The sequence below is a fragment of the Eurosta solidaginis genome, chromosome 5 (genome assembly GCF_040869045.1).
Source record: "Eurosta solidaginis isolate ZX-2024a chromosome 5, ASM4086904v1, whole genome shotgun sequence".
Lineage (NCBI taxonomy): Eukaryota > Metazoa > Arthropoda > Insecta > Diptera > Tephritidae > Eurosta > Eurosta solidaginis.
Genome location: NC_090323.1, coordinates 1,954,499 through 1,970,007, shown reverse-complemented (window position 1 = coordinate 1,970,007; position 15,509 = coordinate 1,954,499). Strand labels below are relative to the sequence as shown.

The 15,509-nt window shown below is 38.6% G+C and overlaps 1 protein-coding gene across 1 annotated transcript; it reads left to right on the top strand.

Moving 5' to 3' along the window:
* The first annotated feature begins 13,105 nt into the window (after window positions 1-13,105).
* On the top strand, window positions 13,106-14,087 carry RpL26 (ribosomal protein L26). Its single transcript, XM_067792307.1, has 2 exons — window positions 13,106-13,207; window positions 13,539-14,087. The coding sequence occupies exon 2, from the start codon at window positions 13,553-13,555 to the stop codon at window positions 14,000-14,002; it is 450 nt and encodes a 149-aa protein (XP_067648408.1). The 5' UTR covers window positions 13,106-13,207; window positions 13,539-13,552; the 3' UTR covers window positions 14,003-14,087.
* The last annotated feature ends 1,422 nt before the right edge of the window (window positions 14,088-15,509 follow it).

Genomic DNA, 15,509 nt, shown 5'->3' with positions numbered 1-15,509 from the left:
ATAATATGAAAATACTTAGCTTTATACAAAATTTGTTCTGTGAACAAATGATTACTTGTTTTTTCTCAATTCTACTTCGAATTTTTCGTCAATTTTGGCATTTCATTACCATAGATACCACTTTGTCCCAAAATGAATCGGAACAAGTGTTAACAAAATAAAGTTAGTGAGCCACTACATCGACAATACAACCAATATTTGACTACGGTAAAAATCTCGATTTTAAGAATCGGAAAAAGGGCGTGTATCGCGCTACAGGACTCGAGAAAATTCAAACTCGAATCACTTTAAAATAAACTAAAAAATAATCGTTGGAGGCCCTTTTGTGCGACCTTTCAAATTTCAATATGTATTGGTCGTAACAACAATACTTCAAAAAAATAAAAATAAAAAGTTACCCATGTAATTTGTATGACAAAACAAGAAAGGCGCTGGGGCACCTCTATACATTAAAATCAAAAGCTTAAAAACATTTTCACTATATGTACCGAAAAGGAAAAACTGCGCTTTTTAATTGACGCACCCTAATATATGTACATATATACATACAAACATATCTAGGCATATGTTTATGTGAACGGGTTTTTGCTAGCAAATGTTTCAAACACATTCGGCTCAGATTTTTATCTTTCGACTTTCGGACAACGACGAGCCTCCTGTATCAATATTTATTGTCAACAAACTTTTAGCCACTTTAAGACCTCAATGTACATATATGTAAATACATATCTACATACATATGAGTTCCAAACCAGTTACAGAAACCTACCATATCCCCATTCTATTTGATTTCTTATAGAGTATTTTAGTTTATCCAAATACTGAATTAGGGAATTCGAGAAACCAGTTCTCGATTTAACTGCATCATACCTATCTTTATAAGGAAAAATCAAAATCAAAATACACCAGAAAACGTTTTTCCTAAACAAAGTCGCCCCTCGACTGTGGTTTGCCAAACACTCCGAAAATTGCCATGCATATGCCGCTCGGAGTTGATATAAAATATGTACATAGATCCGATCTTATTAATTTTAGTGAAAAATTAAGAAGTAGCACGACACAAATTGGAAGAATTGCTCAGCCTAAATCTCTTCAGAGTACCTACTCAAATACATATGTAGGTACCTCCTTCAAAATTTTCGAATGCTTAAATTTGAAGTGAATGCATTTGATCAAACAGCTGTTTTCTATGGAGCATTACATTTATTTTTTTATATATATAAAATGCTAACAATAATTTCCCCTATCAGAGGTAAGTCTAATGTGTTTACGAGTGAAACAGGTTTCGCCACGGATAGATAAGGTTGACAATTGGGTTTGGATAAGCTATATATTGCGCTGGCAAACTGAAAGGATTGCGCTAGACAACCCCTTGAATCTATTTGGTCTTTACTAGTCTGGTCTAATGTAAAAAAAATGGTCTTTAGTCTAACCCCGTATCCCGCTGGGGGGTGTAGCGAAAAACATTTCTGCTCAGTAATTTGGTGTAAAATTTCAACGGTTGAGTGGATAGGAACTACTCAACGGTGCGTTTAGAAAGTTATAGTTCAACGACTGCTCAACATTTGTGTTTCCAGAAAGCGCCCAATTATGATGCTATGCTTTGAAAACTAGGATTGCAAATATTTATTGTTGGACACAATTTTGTTGTAGCGACAAAGGCACTCCCCGAAGGTTTTGGGAAGTGTTTTCAATGCTGATGGTCCTTTTCGGGATATATATCTGGCATGATTAGGGTGTAAACCCGACCAACTCGAGAACGATTTGGTATGACACATAGATACATGAGGAGCTTATTAAGTATATTTCCAATAGTAGTGTTAGGGTCGACAGAGCCTCGCTTGTCAAAGAAATAGGATTCGCCACAGCTAGGTGAGGTTGACAATTGGGTGCGAGAAGTTATAATGGCAACCCCTTGAGAGGGTTGCACTACAAACCCCCTTGAATTTGTTGGGAACCCACGATCTTGCAAATAAAATGTTTGTAATGTTTCATATGAAAGCTTAGCTAATTCAAACCACTTCATTATTTAAAAATATCGTAAACACATTAGACTTACCTCTGATAGGGGAAATTATTGTTAGCATTTTATATATATAAAAAAATAAATGTAAGGCGCGATAGCCTCCGAAGGGATTTTAGGCCGAGCTTCTCTTCCAATTTGCGTCAAAGATGACTTGATACGGAACTCTCTCATTTTTTGCGCTCTCACGCGGGATTTATGTCAAATTTTTGCTGGCAACAATCACAGATAAATACCTCGCACCAGCTGAAGCGGGTGCCAGAATAAAAAATGTGCCAGCTAAAACGAAAAACGGGCCAAACATTTCAGTAAACTTTAGTTTGACCTACAACTGTAGAATAGCGTTCAAAAATTATGGGAAAAGAGATAAAAATAGCTATAAGCTGGAGTCATTGGTGCCGTATGTCGTATCGCTGTATCCGTATCCCTAACGTAATCAGCTGTTTATCGTTACGACGGTAAACCAAAACCCAATTGGTTGGCTACGATACGGTTACGACCTTAGCGGCACCAATAATCGATTGAATTGATTCTCATAAGGTTGGTCGAATCAGCTGTTAAAAGGTTACCGATACGGTTACCGATAAAGCACCAATGTCTCCAGCTATAGTCCGGTGGCAAAATCCTGAGCCAGATAAATAATTTTGCATGTAAATGCAACAACAACGATTTAAGCCAGATAAATCCAGATAGAAGTCTAGCTCAATTTGTGAGCCAGATAATTTGTTAATTTTTTTTAGGTTGGCAACGCGGTCTTTAATATACCTTCTTTTTCAAAAATAGATGTCGCTGCTTAGCCTTTCGCCGTATAAGTTAAATGAAAAACAGCGGCGATATCTGCCTATCACATTTCACGTGTGCGAAAATTTCTTGACATCTGCTTCTCAAGTCTTTCAATGATCCAGAGCATTCCCGTAAGAATTGAGCGTGAGCCGGAACTGTAAAACTCACTGAAAGGCGGCAAATGCTTGTTTAATGTATTTATTTTAAATTTTACTTAGATTTGTTTATAATTAACTCTAACTAGTCGTGTTATTGTAAAATAAATTTAAAGAAATAAATATTTCACGACTATCATTTTTTTAAATGATTTAAACTATAATCGCCGAAATGTATGTCAAAAATCCCCATATTCAAATCTATTCATTCATTGATAAATTGTTACGGTCTGCGGTTATGGTCTGCTGTTACGGTCTACTTGAGAGAGTCGACGTGCGAACGCCCTAAGGGCGAGGATATGGAAAAAGGTGGCATCGCTGATTAATCCAATGATGTGGGAAAATTCCCGATGACTACCACCACCATGGCGTAAACATACAAGGGGACAGCTGACTCATAGTTTCATGCGAATTGACACCTTACCTTTCAGCGCAGTACGATTTTGACATTAGTCCATCGGTTCGTCAACACGAAATATATCGAACTCGTAATGATGGCCGCAGTATTGTCACCGCGGCTACCACCTGGTGTGGTTCCGCCATGGCAATGACAGTTAAATCACGCGATATTACGGCGCCGTTCCACTGCGCAGTCGCAGTAAAGAAAAAAAGAAAGAATTTTGTGCGAGAGATACATATTTTTCCAGGACTGAAAGAAAAAAAAAAAGAATGGAGGATTGGAAAAAAACGAATTGGATTTGTTGCGGTGGAAAAATTTTAAAAATAAAGCACATGATTTTGTTAAAAATTCGATAGTTGCGGAAGATTTTCAGGCGGAGCTGAGCAAAAAAACAGCCCGAAAATTGTATTGTGTCTAGCTAATGCGCACAGTGAATGAGTAGAACAAAATTTTAGAAAAAAAAAATGAATTTCTCTCAATGTAAATACATACTTGGCATCAAAGTGTATTTTAAATTAATAATCAACATCATACAAGTTTAATAGAAAAAAAAATATAAACTTGAACTTTTATGTACATAAATACAATTAAAAATCTATAATCATGAATTCTAATGAAATCATAATGAAATTTCCTAATGAAGCAGCTGGGTCTAAAGAGGAATACTTTTTCGAAACATGCTTATGTAAATTTTAATCGTCACACATATCTGAAAGTGACTTTAAAATACATGCAGCTGAACTTGGAAGAATGGAACTCGTGAAGGCCAAATTTAGATCAACAAATTGAAGCGGTTATGTGTACCTGAAGGTGGAGTCAGTAAAGTTACAACCACCTGTTGCAGCCACGTTATATGCTCAGGTGCCCGTGAAACGGCAACAACAACAAACCGGGGAAATTTTTTTAAATTAATTGCAACTATATAAAATCGATTTTGTATTAAATACGTAACACGGTCTTTGGCAACATGAACGTATTGGCACAAATAACAAATGGTAAGATTCAACAACAACAGCCAATGAATTGAATCGGCAGTATCAGCAACATCAACAACAGCAAGTTCAACCGCAGCAGCAAAGGCCGCTACCTATAGGCCCAACGAAATAAGCCGGGCACACCCAGAGCCGGCCACCTCAACCAGAACAACTACCGCAATAACCACATAAAGGGGTGAGTCCGTTCCAAAGCCCCTTGAGTGGAGCTTACATACACTCCTAGGTACACGTACATAAGGGTAGGCACACGAAACATAATATACGACACTAACACTATTTACATCTAATCGCCACCCATTTACACGTATGATTAGCTACCTAAATTGGGTATAGTTATATGCATATATAGACATATACCCAATTAGAGTGCGCGTCGAGTGCAGCCACCTAGAAAATATACCAAGGTGCGTAGTGAGTAGGGGTATATGTACATATAAGCATATGACCACTTAGGTTGCACATATGTATGCAACCCCCCCTTGTGAAATACTTGCCTAAGTTTAGTCAGCTGGAGAATGCCAGCCGTTGTATTACGTTTGAATTCCCCCACTATTGTACCTTTGCGTTAAATACGCAAAACTAATTCTATGCCTTGTGTTAACCCTAAATGAAATTTCGCATATGTCCTGGCTATGCCAATTTCTTATAGAATTTTCTGACTAAGATTAGGTAAGGTTTGCATTAACGAAAGACAAACAAGAAGGCATACCCAATTTGGAAATTTCGGATTATTAAATTTAAAATCAAAACAAATACAATTAAAGATTCGATATCAGATGCATATGCATGATGATAAATACCTTGACTATGTATGTATATTTAGCCTTAAAGGACTAGACATGCCAATTTGTATGTTATATACACATACTTGAAATGTAAAAGTTAAATATAATATTTAAAAAGTGTCAGATTATTTTTATTTGTTCTTATTGAAAATTAGTATATTTATACATACATATGTATATTGGAGTTTTCTTTATTTTTCAACTTCGCAAGTAAACATGTTTTAGATAATTAATTTAGAAAAGTCGGTCTGTATCCCCCCCGAGGGTATAGCGCGCCTAGTATTTATTTATTTTTTATATATTTTAATTTTTAAATAAAAGCCTAATTTACACCGTACACCTAAATAAAAATGTAAATTTTAAATACAGACGTTGAAGTATTGCGTCAAACGCTAAACGTTTATTGGTCAATTCTAACCTGCATATGTTCCAGGGTATTTTGAAGAAAGTTCGTAGTTTAAAACAAGAGATTTGTAAGAACAAATAGGTCTGTCTTTACGTATAACTAAGCATATTCATTTAAAACAATGCTATTCGACATATGCCCACAACAAAGTGAGCAGGTATAAGGAAGCTTCCATGTATACCCCTGCCTACCCTCCAATTGGGATGGTCTACTTTTTTCTTGAATTCAGTACCAAAGTAAATATGACCTGGATCTAAATCAAGTTTATATCAAAAGGAATGAATATATGTACATACCTTTTTTTCTTACTAATCACTCCTAGTGAACCTCCTTTTTGTACGGCATCATTTCGCTCACTTTAATGTACCTAGCTGTAAACTTATATAAATTTAATCATAATCCTAAGTAATAAGCCGTAATGAAAATGAATTATAAATAAATTTGTAATTGAAATGGGAATGCTGGCGTCGCCAATTATTTAGAAGGCATAAGGTAAGACAGGTAAGGGGCCACCGAAATTTAGGTGCGTCGGTGGCCATGGTTATTTGAGGGTGGGACTAAGCACCGGGCGTCGCAACAACACCCGCGGCGCCCCTCTGTGTATTCGGCCTTTTTATTTTCCTTTCAGTTTTTGTTATTTTACTTTTCAGCTTTTTTTTGATATTTGATTTCAGAGTAGTAACCGGTCATGTCCGGTTCGGTAATTTTTTTCTTGCGTCAGTTTTTTTTTTAATTTTTTTTGAATTTGAATTTAAATTTTGGAATGTTAACGGTCTGTCCGTGACATCCGGTTCAGCCGGATGTTGTTTTATTTTGTATTGATAAGCGTTTTGAGTCGGTCTCTGCGCTTCTGCCAGGTTTTTTGAATTTGACAGCTGCTCGTTTTGACAGGCATGATAGGAACATTTTTCTGTTTATGGCGCAGGAACAGTAAGGTTGGCAAGGACCCGCCCCAGCCGACAATGACTAGCCACTGTGCACCAACACATCATGCCGACCGCCTTCCTTACTGCTTCCACTGTAGATGCGTTACCATAACAGATGGCGCCCAACGCGGTTTAGTGCCCGAGGCGCTGTCGCGCTGGTCATTTTGGTCAACTTGTGAAGTTGACCATCCCATCAGTCCGAGGTGTGCAGCCGCAGGAGCAGCCAATTGCGTTGCGGTGGGATGGTTGGACGGATCAAGTTGTCCAAAATGATCATCGATGACAGTTGCTGAGGGCGCCATAACAGATGGCGCCCAACGTGGTTCCTGAGGCGCCGGGTGCGAGGATCACTCCTGGTCAACTTGTGAAGTTGACCATCCCACCAGTCCGGGGTGAGCAGCCGCAGGAGCAGCCACCTGCGTTGCGGTGGGATGGTTCGACGGATCAGGGTGTCCGGAGTGATCATCGTCTCCGGTAGCTGAGGGATCCACGTGACTTAACGTCAGTTATCGGGGTTTTGTATTCACCCGATGAGGCAGTGCTGCACGCACTTTATTTTTTTTTGTAGTTGGGGTTTTTATTTTCCCGGAATGTTGTCCGTTAGTCGGCTTTGGTACATATATGTCCGCTAACTGGGTTTTGAATTTTTTTTTGCTTAAAGTTAATAGTTTTTTTTAAATTTTTTTTTGCCGAATTTTGTGTTGTTAGTGTGAGTGCGTGTATGTATGTGGAAAAAGAACCCCAGCTCATCCCACGCCCCAGGTGGTAGTTTAGAATACCACCTGGACTGTGACGGGTTGAGCTGGGATTCAAAGTGACACCCTTCCCTGTCCCACCAGTCTGGGGAGCGGCCATTGAAGCCGCTCCACCCATAGCGGCGGAGGCATGAGGGGTGTCCCGGGTGAATGGACGGGAGGCCTCAGCACCCCCAGCCAGTCCCACTAGCGCGTCCCCAGAGACCGCCTCTGCGTTGCGGCTGGGTGTGTTGGGACTAACCTGTGTGTGTAGGACATTGACCCTAGTGGCCCCAACCAGTCCCAGAGGCAGGTCCTTAAGACCCCCTTATGCGTTGCGGTTGGGAGCACTAGGGACAAGAATGAATGAGTTTGTGTTTTTTTTTTTCATTTTTTTTTGGAGCCCGAGTGCCTTCGGGGAATGGGATGTCAGTGTTCCCATTGACTACCCAAATATTTTTTTTTGGCCTTCTGTGGGGGCGATAACCACTAGCCTTTCGGAGTTTGGACGAGTTCTCCATATCAAAATGTCTACACCTTTTTTTTTGTTTTGGCCTTCTGTGGGGGCGATAACCACTAGCCTTTCGGAGTTTGGACGAGTTCTCCATATCAAAATGTCTATACTCTTTTTTTTTGTCAGGCCTTTTGTGGGGGCGATAACCACTAAAACCTTTCGGAGTTTTGACGAGTTCTCCATAACAAATGTCTATTTGCCGCAAAGCCCTTAAACTAGGAAACAGAATTAATTCCCGATTTGACAAAAATTTTTTTTTTGATGGACCTATGTTGCCCGGCCATCTACGTAGTAGGACGTTGAGACTCTTATCTCAGGGGTGAGTCGTGCCCCACGTTGATTGACAGTGGAGGTCCCTGGCAGTGGCTTCCCTCAGATGATCCTGTTCCCTGTTCGCTTCATCGTCAGGTCTTCAAAGCGAAGCAGGTTTGTTACGGTCTGCGGTTATGGTCTGCTGTTACGGTCTACTTGAGAGAGTCGGCGTGCGAACGCCCTAAGGGCGAGGATATGGAAAAAGGTGGCATCGCTGATTAATCCAATGATGTGGGAAAATTCCCGATGACTACCACCACCATGGCGTAAACATACAAGGGGACAGCTGACTCATAGTTTCATGCGAATTGACACCTTACCTTTCAGCGCAGTACGATTTTGACATTAGTCCATCGGTTCGTCAACACGAAATATATCGAACTCGTAATGATGGCCGCAGTATTGTCACCGCGGCTACCACCTGGTGTGGTTCCGCCATGGCAATGACAGTTAAATCACGCGATATTACGGCGCCGTTCCACTGCGCAGTCGCAGTAAAGAAAAAAAGAAAGAATTTTGTGCGAGAGATACATATTTTTCCAGGACTGAAAGAAAAAAAAAAAGAATGGAGGATTGGAAAAAAACGAATTGGATTTGTTGCGGTGGAAAAATTTTAAAAATAAAGCACATGATTTTGTTAAAAATTCGATAGTTGCGGAAGATTTTCAGGCGGAGCTGAGCAAAAAAACAGCCCGAAAATTGTATTGTGTCTAGCTAATGCGCACAGTGAATGAGTAGAACAAAATTTTAGAAAAAAAAAATGAATTTCTCTCAATGTAAATACATACTTGGCATCAAAGTGTATTTTAAATTAATAATCAACATCATAAAAGTTTAATAGAAAAAAAAATATAAACTTGAACTTTTATGTACATAAATACAATTAAAAATCTATAATCATGAATTCTAATGAAATCATAATGAAATTTCCTAATGAAGCAGCTGGGTCTAAAGAGGAATACTTTTTCGAAACATGCTTATGTAAATTTTAATCGTCACACATATCTGAAAGTGACTTTAAAATACATGCAGCTGAACTTGGAAGAATGGAACTCGTGAAGGCCAAATTTAGATCAACAAATTGAAGCGGTTATGTGTACCTGAAGGTGGAGGCAGTAAAGTTACAACCACCTGTTGCAGCCACGTTATATGCTCAGGTGCCCGTGAAACGGCAACAACAACAAACCGGGGAAATTTTTTTAAATTAATTGCAACTATATAAAATCGATTTTGTATTAAATACGTAACACGGTCTTTGGCAACATGAACGTATTGGCACAAATAACAAATGGTAAGATTCAACAACAACAGCCAATGAATTGAATCGGCAGTATCAGCAACATCAACAACAGCAAGTTCAACCGCAGCAGCAAAGGCCGCTACCTATAGGCCCAACGAAATAAGCCGGGCACACCCAGAGCTGGCCACCTCAACCAGAACAACTACCGCAATAACCACATAAAGGGGTGAGTCCGTTCCAAAGCCCCTTGAGTGGAGCTTACATACACTCCTAGGTACACGTACATAAGGGTAGGCACACGAAACATAATATACGACACTAACACTATTTACATCTAATCGCCACCCATTTACACGTATGATTAGCTACCTAAATTGGGTATAGTTATATGCATATATAGACATATACCCAATTAGAGTGCGCGTCGAGTGCAGCCACCTAGAAAATATACCAAGGTGCGTAGTGAGTAAGGGTATATGTACATATAAGCATATGACCACTTAGGTTGCACATATGTATGCAACCCCCCCTTGTGAAATACTTGCCTAAGTTTAGTCAGCTGGAGAATGCCAGCCGTTGTATTACGTTTGAATTCCCCCACTATTGTACCTTTGCGTTAAATACGCAAAACTAATTCTATGCCTTGTGTTAACCCTAAATAAAATTTCGCATATGTCCTGGCTATGCCAATTTCTTATAGAATTTTCTGACTAAGATTAGGTAAGGTTTGCATTAACGAAAGACAAACAAGAAGGCATACCCAATTTGGAAATTTCGGATTATTAAATTTAAAATCAAAACAAATACAATTAAAGATTCGATATCAGATGCATATGCATGATGATAAATACCTTGACTATGTATGTATATTTAGCCTTAAAGGACTAGACATGCCAATTTGTATGTTATATACACATACTTGAAATGTAAAAGTTAAATATAATATTTAAAAAGTGTCAGATTATTTTTATTTGTTCTTATTGAAAATTAGTATATTCATACATACATATGTATATTGGAGTTTTCTTTATTTTTCAACTTCGCAAGTAAACATGTTTTAGATAATTAATTAAGAAAAGTCGGTCTGTATCCCCCCCGAGGGTATAGCGCGCCTAGTATTTATTTATTTTTTATATTTTTTAATTTTTAAATAAAAGCCTAATTTACACCGTACACCTAAATAAAAATGTAAATTTTAAATACAGACGTTGAAGTATTGCGTCAAACGCTAAACGTTTATTGGTCAATTCTAACCTGCATATGTTTCAGGGTATTTTGAAGAAAGTTCGTAGTTTAAAACAAGAGATTTGTAAGAACAAATAGGTCTGTCTTTACGTATAACTAAGCATATTCATTTAAAACAATGCTATTCGACATATGCCCACAACAAAGTGAGCAGGTATAAGGAAGCTTCCATGTATACCCCTGCCTACCCTCCAATTGGGATGGTCTACTTTTTTTTTGAATTCAGTACCAAAGTAAATATGACCTGGATCTAAATCAAGTTTATATCAAAAGGAATGAATATATGTACATACCTTTTTTTCTTACTAATCACTCCTAGTGAACCTCCTTTTTGTACGGCATCATTTCGCTCACTTTAATGTACCTAGCTGTAAACTTATATAAATTTAATCATAATCCTAAGTAATAAGCCGTAATGAAAATGAATTATAAATAAATTTGTAATTGAAATGGGAATGCTGGCGTCGCCAATTATTTAGAAGGCATAAGGTAAGACAGGTAAGGGGCCACCGAAATTTAGGTGCGTCGGTGGCCATGGTTATTTGAGGGTGGGACTAAGCACCGGGCGTCGCAACAACACCCGCGGCGCCCCTCTGTGTATTCGGCCTTTTTATTTTCCTTTCAGTTTTTGTTATTTTACTTTTCAGCTTTTTTTTGATATTTGATTTCAGAGTAGTAACCGGTCATGTCCGGTTCGGTAATTTTTTTCTTGCGTCAGTTTTTTTTTTAATTTTTTTTGAATTTGAATTTAAATTTTGGAATGTTAACGGTCTGTCCGTGACATCCGGTTCAGCCGGATGTTGTTTTATTTTGTATTGATAAGCGTTTTGAGTCGGTCTCTGCGCTTCTGCCAGGTTTTTTGAATTTGACAGCTGCTCGTTTTGACAGGCATGATAGGAACATTTTTCTGTTTATGGCGCAGGAACAGTAAGGTTGGCAAGGACCCGCCCCAGCCGACAATGACTAGCCACTGTGCACCAACACATCATGCCGACCGCCTTCCTTACTGCTTCCACTGTAGATGCGTTACCATAACAAAATGTTATAAAAAATGTGCATTTTGACAACGCTCTCTCGAAACAAAGAGTTGCAAATCCATTCATCTATGTTTGCGTCGTGCTCCTTTTTAATTTTTCCTATAAATTGGCGGGACGGGACTTAAGCTGCAGACATTGGTGCTTTATCGGTAACCGTATCCATAACCTTATAACAGCTGATTCGACCAACCTTATGGGAATCAATGCAATCGATTATTGGTGCAGCTAAGGTCGTAACCGTATCGTAGCCCACCAATTGGTTTTTGGTTTACCATCGTAACGATAAACAGCTGATTACGTTAGGGATACGACTACAGCGATACGACATACGGCACAATGACTCCCGCGAGGCAGATGAGTTTTCACTGAGAACTTTTCATGGCAGAAATATACTCGGAGTGCTTGCCGAGGGGCGACCCCGCTTAGAAAAAATTTCTTCTAATTGAAAAACCTTATTTCTAAAATTTTTATGTTGCTTTGCCCGGGTGTGAACCCAGGGCATTCGGTGTGGTAGGCGGAGCACGCTACCATCATACCACGGCGGCCGCCTATATAATTTGTTTTTGATTTCTTACGCCTCATTACTGCTATCAATTAGGTGTATATTTCTCACAATAAATAGCTATTTGCTTTGGTGGTACCACCTTGGACATTTTTTTTCAACTTCACCTCAACTCGATATCCAATGTAGGATATCAACTGGAGAAACTTGTTCAATATTCATTTGAGAACTGTACATTTCTCAGGATCTCTCAAAATTATAATATTAATTGGAAAATATTAGTGACGTTGAGATCAACTCGAAAACTTTTAATTTTACAAAATTTCTCAAAGGTTGATTGGGAGAATGAAGTTGGATATCAACTCGAGAACTATCTGGTTTAAGAATAACCAAATAATGATGTTGGATATCACTTCCGGAACTATATATATAATTTCGCTGCAGAATTTTTTTCCATGTTTGTTGGGTAAACAAAATTCAGCTGTTGCCGTATCTACAAATTATCTATATAATAAGAAAAGCAATGTTGCCGCACAAAAAGCATACCCCAAAGGCGGCCTTAAACTGTGACTGAAACACTGCTCAGTAGTTTAGCTGGAGTTTAAATTTGACTAGAGTTTAAGCAATCTTAGTTTAAGTTTAGCTTAACCAACTACTGAAAAACCGGGCCTAAAGATAAGAAATTTACAAGTTATCTAGCTCATAAATTGAATCAGACTTCTATCTGGATTTATCTGGCTCAAATCATTGTGGCGACGGAATGATGGCTAATCTGATAATTGCCGTCTTTCAGTGAGTTTTACAGCTTCGGCTTACGCTCAAATCTCACGGGAATGCTCTGGATCATTTAGAGATTTGAGAAGCAGATGTCGTGAAATTTTCGCACACGAGAAATGGGTGTTGTTGTTGCATTTACATGCAAAATTATTTATCTGGCTCAGGATTTTGCCACCAGATGATAGATAAATAATTTTTCAGGTAAATGCAATTGGTTATAGGAGTGTAACGGAAGTCACCACATCCAACTTGCCATTCCACACAATATGGTGAAAATGTCATTTAAAATTTGACAGATAATCAATTTTTAGTACTTCCGACATACCAACTGTCAAACTCCTTCTTTTTGTTATTTTAACGCGAATTGTTTGGTGTAAGTTTTCTCAAAAAAAAATTTTAATCTTTTTCCATCGTCAAATTAAATCCAATATAAGAACGAAGCAATAGGAAAAACGATACGAACTGCTTCTAACTTTCCAAAATTACAACTATATTTCAAATAAGTTTACTTGTATTTATTAAAAAAAAGTGTACAAAATACGCTCTGGTGTTTTCGGCCCGCATTGCTGCAAAAATGAAATTGGCTATTTACTTAATTACTTTGATGAAGTGAAGATAAAATATTGTTACACAGTTATATTTGACGCTCTTGCCTGTTATCTATACTCTTTAAAAACCATTGATTATCCCCTTTCCTATTGCAGGGTAAACAACAACCATGAAACAAAACAAATTTGTAACGTCCTCGCGCAGGAAGAATCGCAAGCGACATTTCCAAGCACCATCCCACATTCGTCGTCGCCTGATGTCAGCACCATTGTCTAAAGAACTGCGCCAGAAGTACAACGTCCGCTCAATGCCAATTCGTAAAGATGATGAAGTGCAAGTTGTTCGTGGTCACTTCAGTGGCAATCAAGTAGGCAAGGTGGTGCAGTCTTACCGTAAAAAATTCGTTGTTTACATTGAAAAGATTCAACGGGAAAATGCGAATGGCACCAATGTATATGTAGGCATTCATCCATCAAATTGTTTAATTGTTAAATTGAAATTGGATAAAGACCGCAAGGCAATTCTCGATCGCCGCGGCAAGGGACGAATGGCTGCACTGGGTAAAGATAAGGGCAAATACACCGAGGAAACTGCTGCGCAACCAATGGAAACAGCATAAGTTCCATTGGTATTTAAACACTAATTGTAATTTTATATTAAAAAACAACAAACATTAAAGTTAATATTTCTTTATTCAAAGTAAAGTGCAGTGTTTTAAAATGATGGCATTGAAATGCCTAAATTATATCATTTGTGAAGACCCGCAATAGCCAAGGTGAAACCGTGTTGGAATTGTTGATGAGTTCAAAGAAACTTTGCGTCAGACCATCGTAACACCTAAGTTGATTTGTTTGTTTCATATTCAAATTTAAAAGATAGCTGGTGGCATGTACGGACATATTACATTCAAGACATGTCGGCGTATATCCAATACCTACCTGCCATCAGCAGTTTTTACGAAAATAAGTTTTAAAAGGTAAAGTGACAAAAAAAAAAATATGTAAGGCTCGATATCCTCCGAAGAGATTTAAGGCCGAGCTTCTCTTTCAATTTGCGTCGTGCTCCTTTTTTATATTCCTACAAATTGGCCGGACGGGGCCTACTTGGTTTATGCGACTTCGACCGGCAGATGAGTTTCACTGTTTTTCATAGCAGAAATACACTCTGAATGTTTGCCAAACAGTTCCGAGGGGCTGCTTAGAAAATTTATCTTCTAGTTGAAGAAACTTCTTTCTAAGATTTTGATGTTGCTTTCCCCGAGGCGTGAACCCAGAACCGTCGGTGTGATAGGTGGAGCACGCTACCATCACACCACGTCCGCGTAAAATGACTTACCTTTCATGTATGACAAAATGGTATTCTCTTGTCGAAAATACCTAATCAGCAAAAAAAGCATATAAATAAATTGTCAACCTCACCTTCGAGCGGCGAATCCCGTTTCACTAACATACGAGGCTCGGGCGACCCCAAGCTCCTCATGGAACTTGTGGGTGGGGAGGGAGGGATGTTCCCGAGATGGTCGAGCCACCACCTTAATGGTGCTGTTACCGGAGCGTACCGGATCTGTATCCGGCAAAGGACCATCACATCGATAACACTCCTCAAAGCCTTCGGTGAGTACCGTTATTGCTACAACAACAACAAACGTTGGTGCAGGTCGAGATATACATTAACTTCCGTATATCAATATAATCAGTGTGGAAGAATATTTTGATTGCGCCAGGTCCGTCTGTCCGTCTGTCTGAGGTTAACGTCTTTGAAAAGGTAATTCGATAAAGGTCTAGAACGAGTTTGAAAAAAAAATTTTGCAAAAAGCCAGGATCAACTGTTAGTTTGCTCAATTTGTTTTCCTAAAATTTTTGAAGACGACTGGTACATTGTGTTATTAACATATTTTAAAAGTTTGCTAATACACTATCAAAAATATCGAGAGAGGTGTCAAAAGAAGCGTATTAATCTCGAGAACAATAATCCGAAGGCGGAAAAGAAAAATTGGTAAAAGTCTAGTTGAGGGGTCGACTGCTAATACGCTACCAAAAATATCGAAAGAGGTGTCAAAAGAAGCGTATTAATCTTGAGAACAATAATCCGAAAGCGGAAAAGAAAAATTTTATCTCTGTCCGGAG

Bases quoted from the DNA above. Each gene is read 5' to 3' on its own strand.
- RpL26 (XM_067792307.1), top strand. From the start codon at position 13,553: ATGAAACAAAACAAATTTGTAACGTCCTCGCGCAGGAAGAATCGCAAG.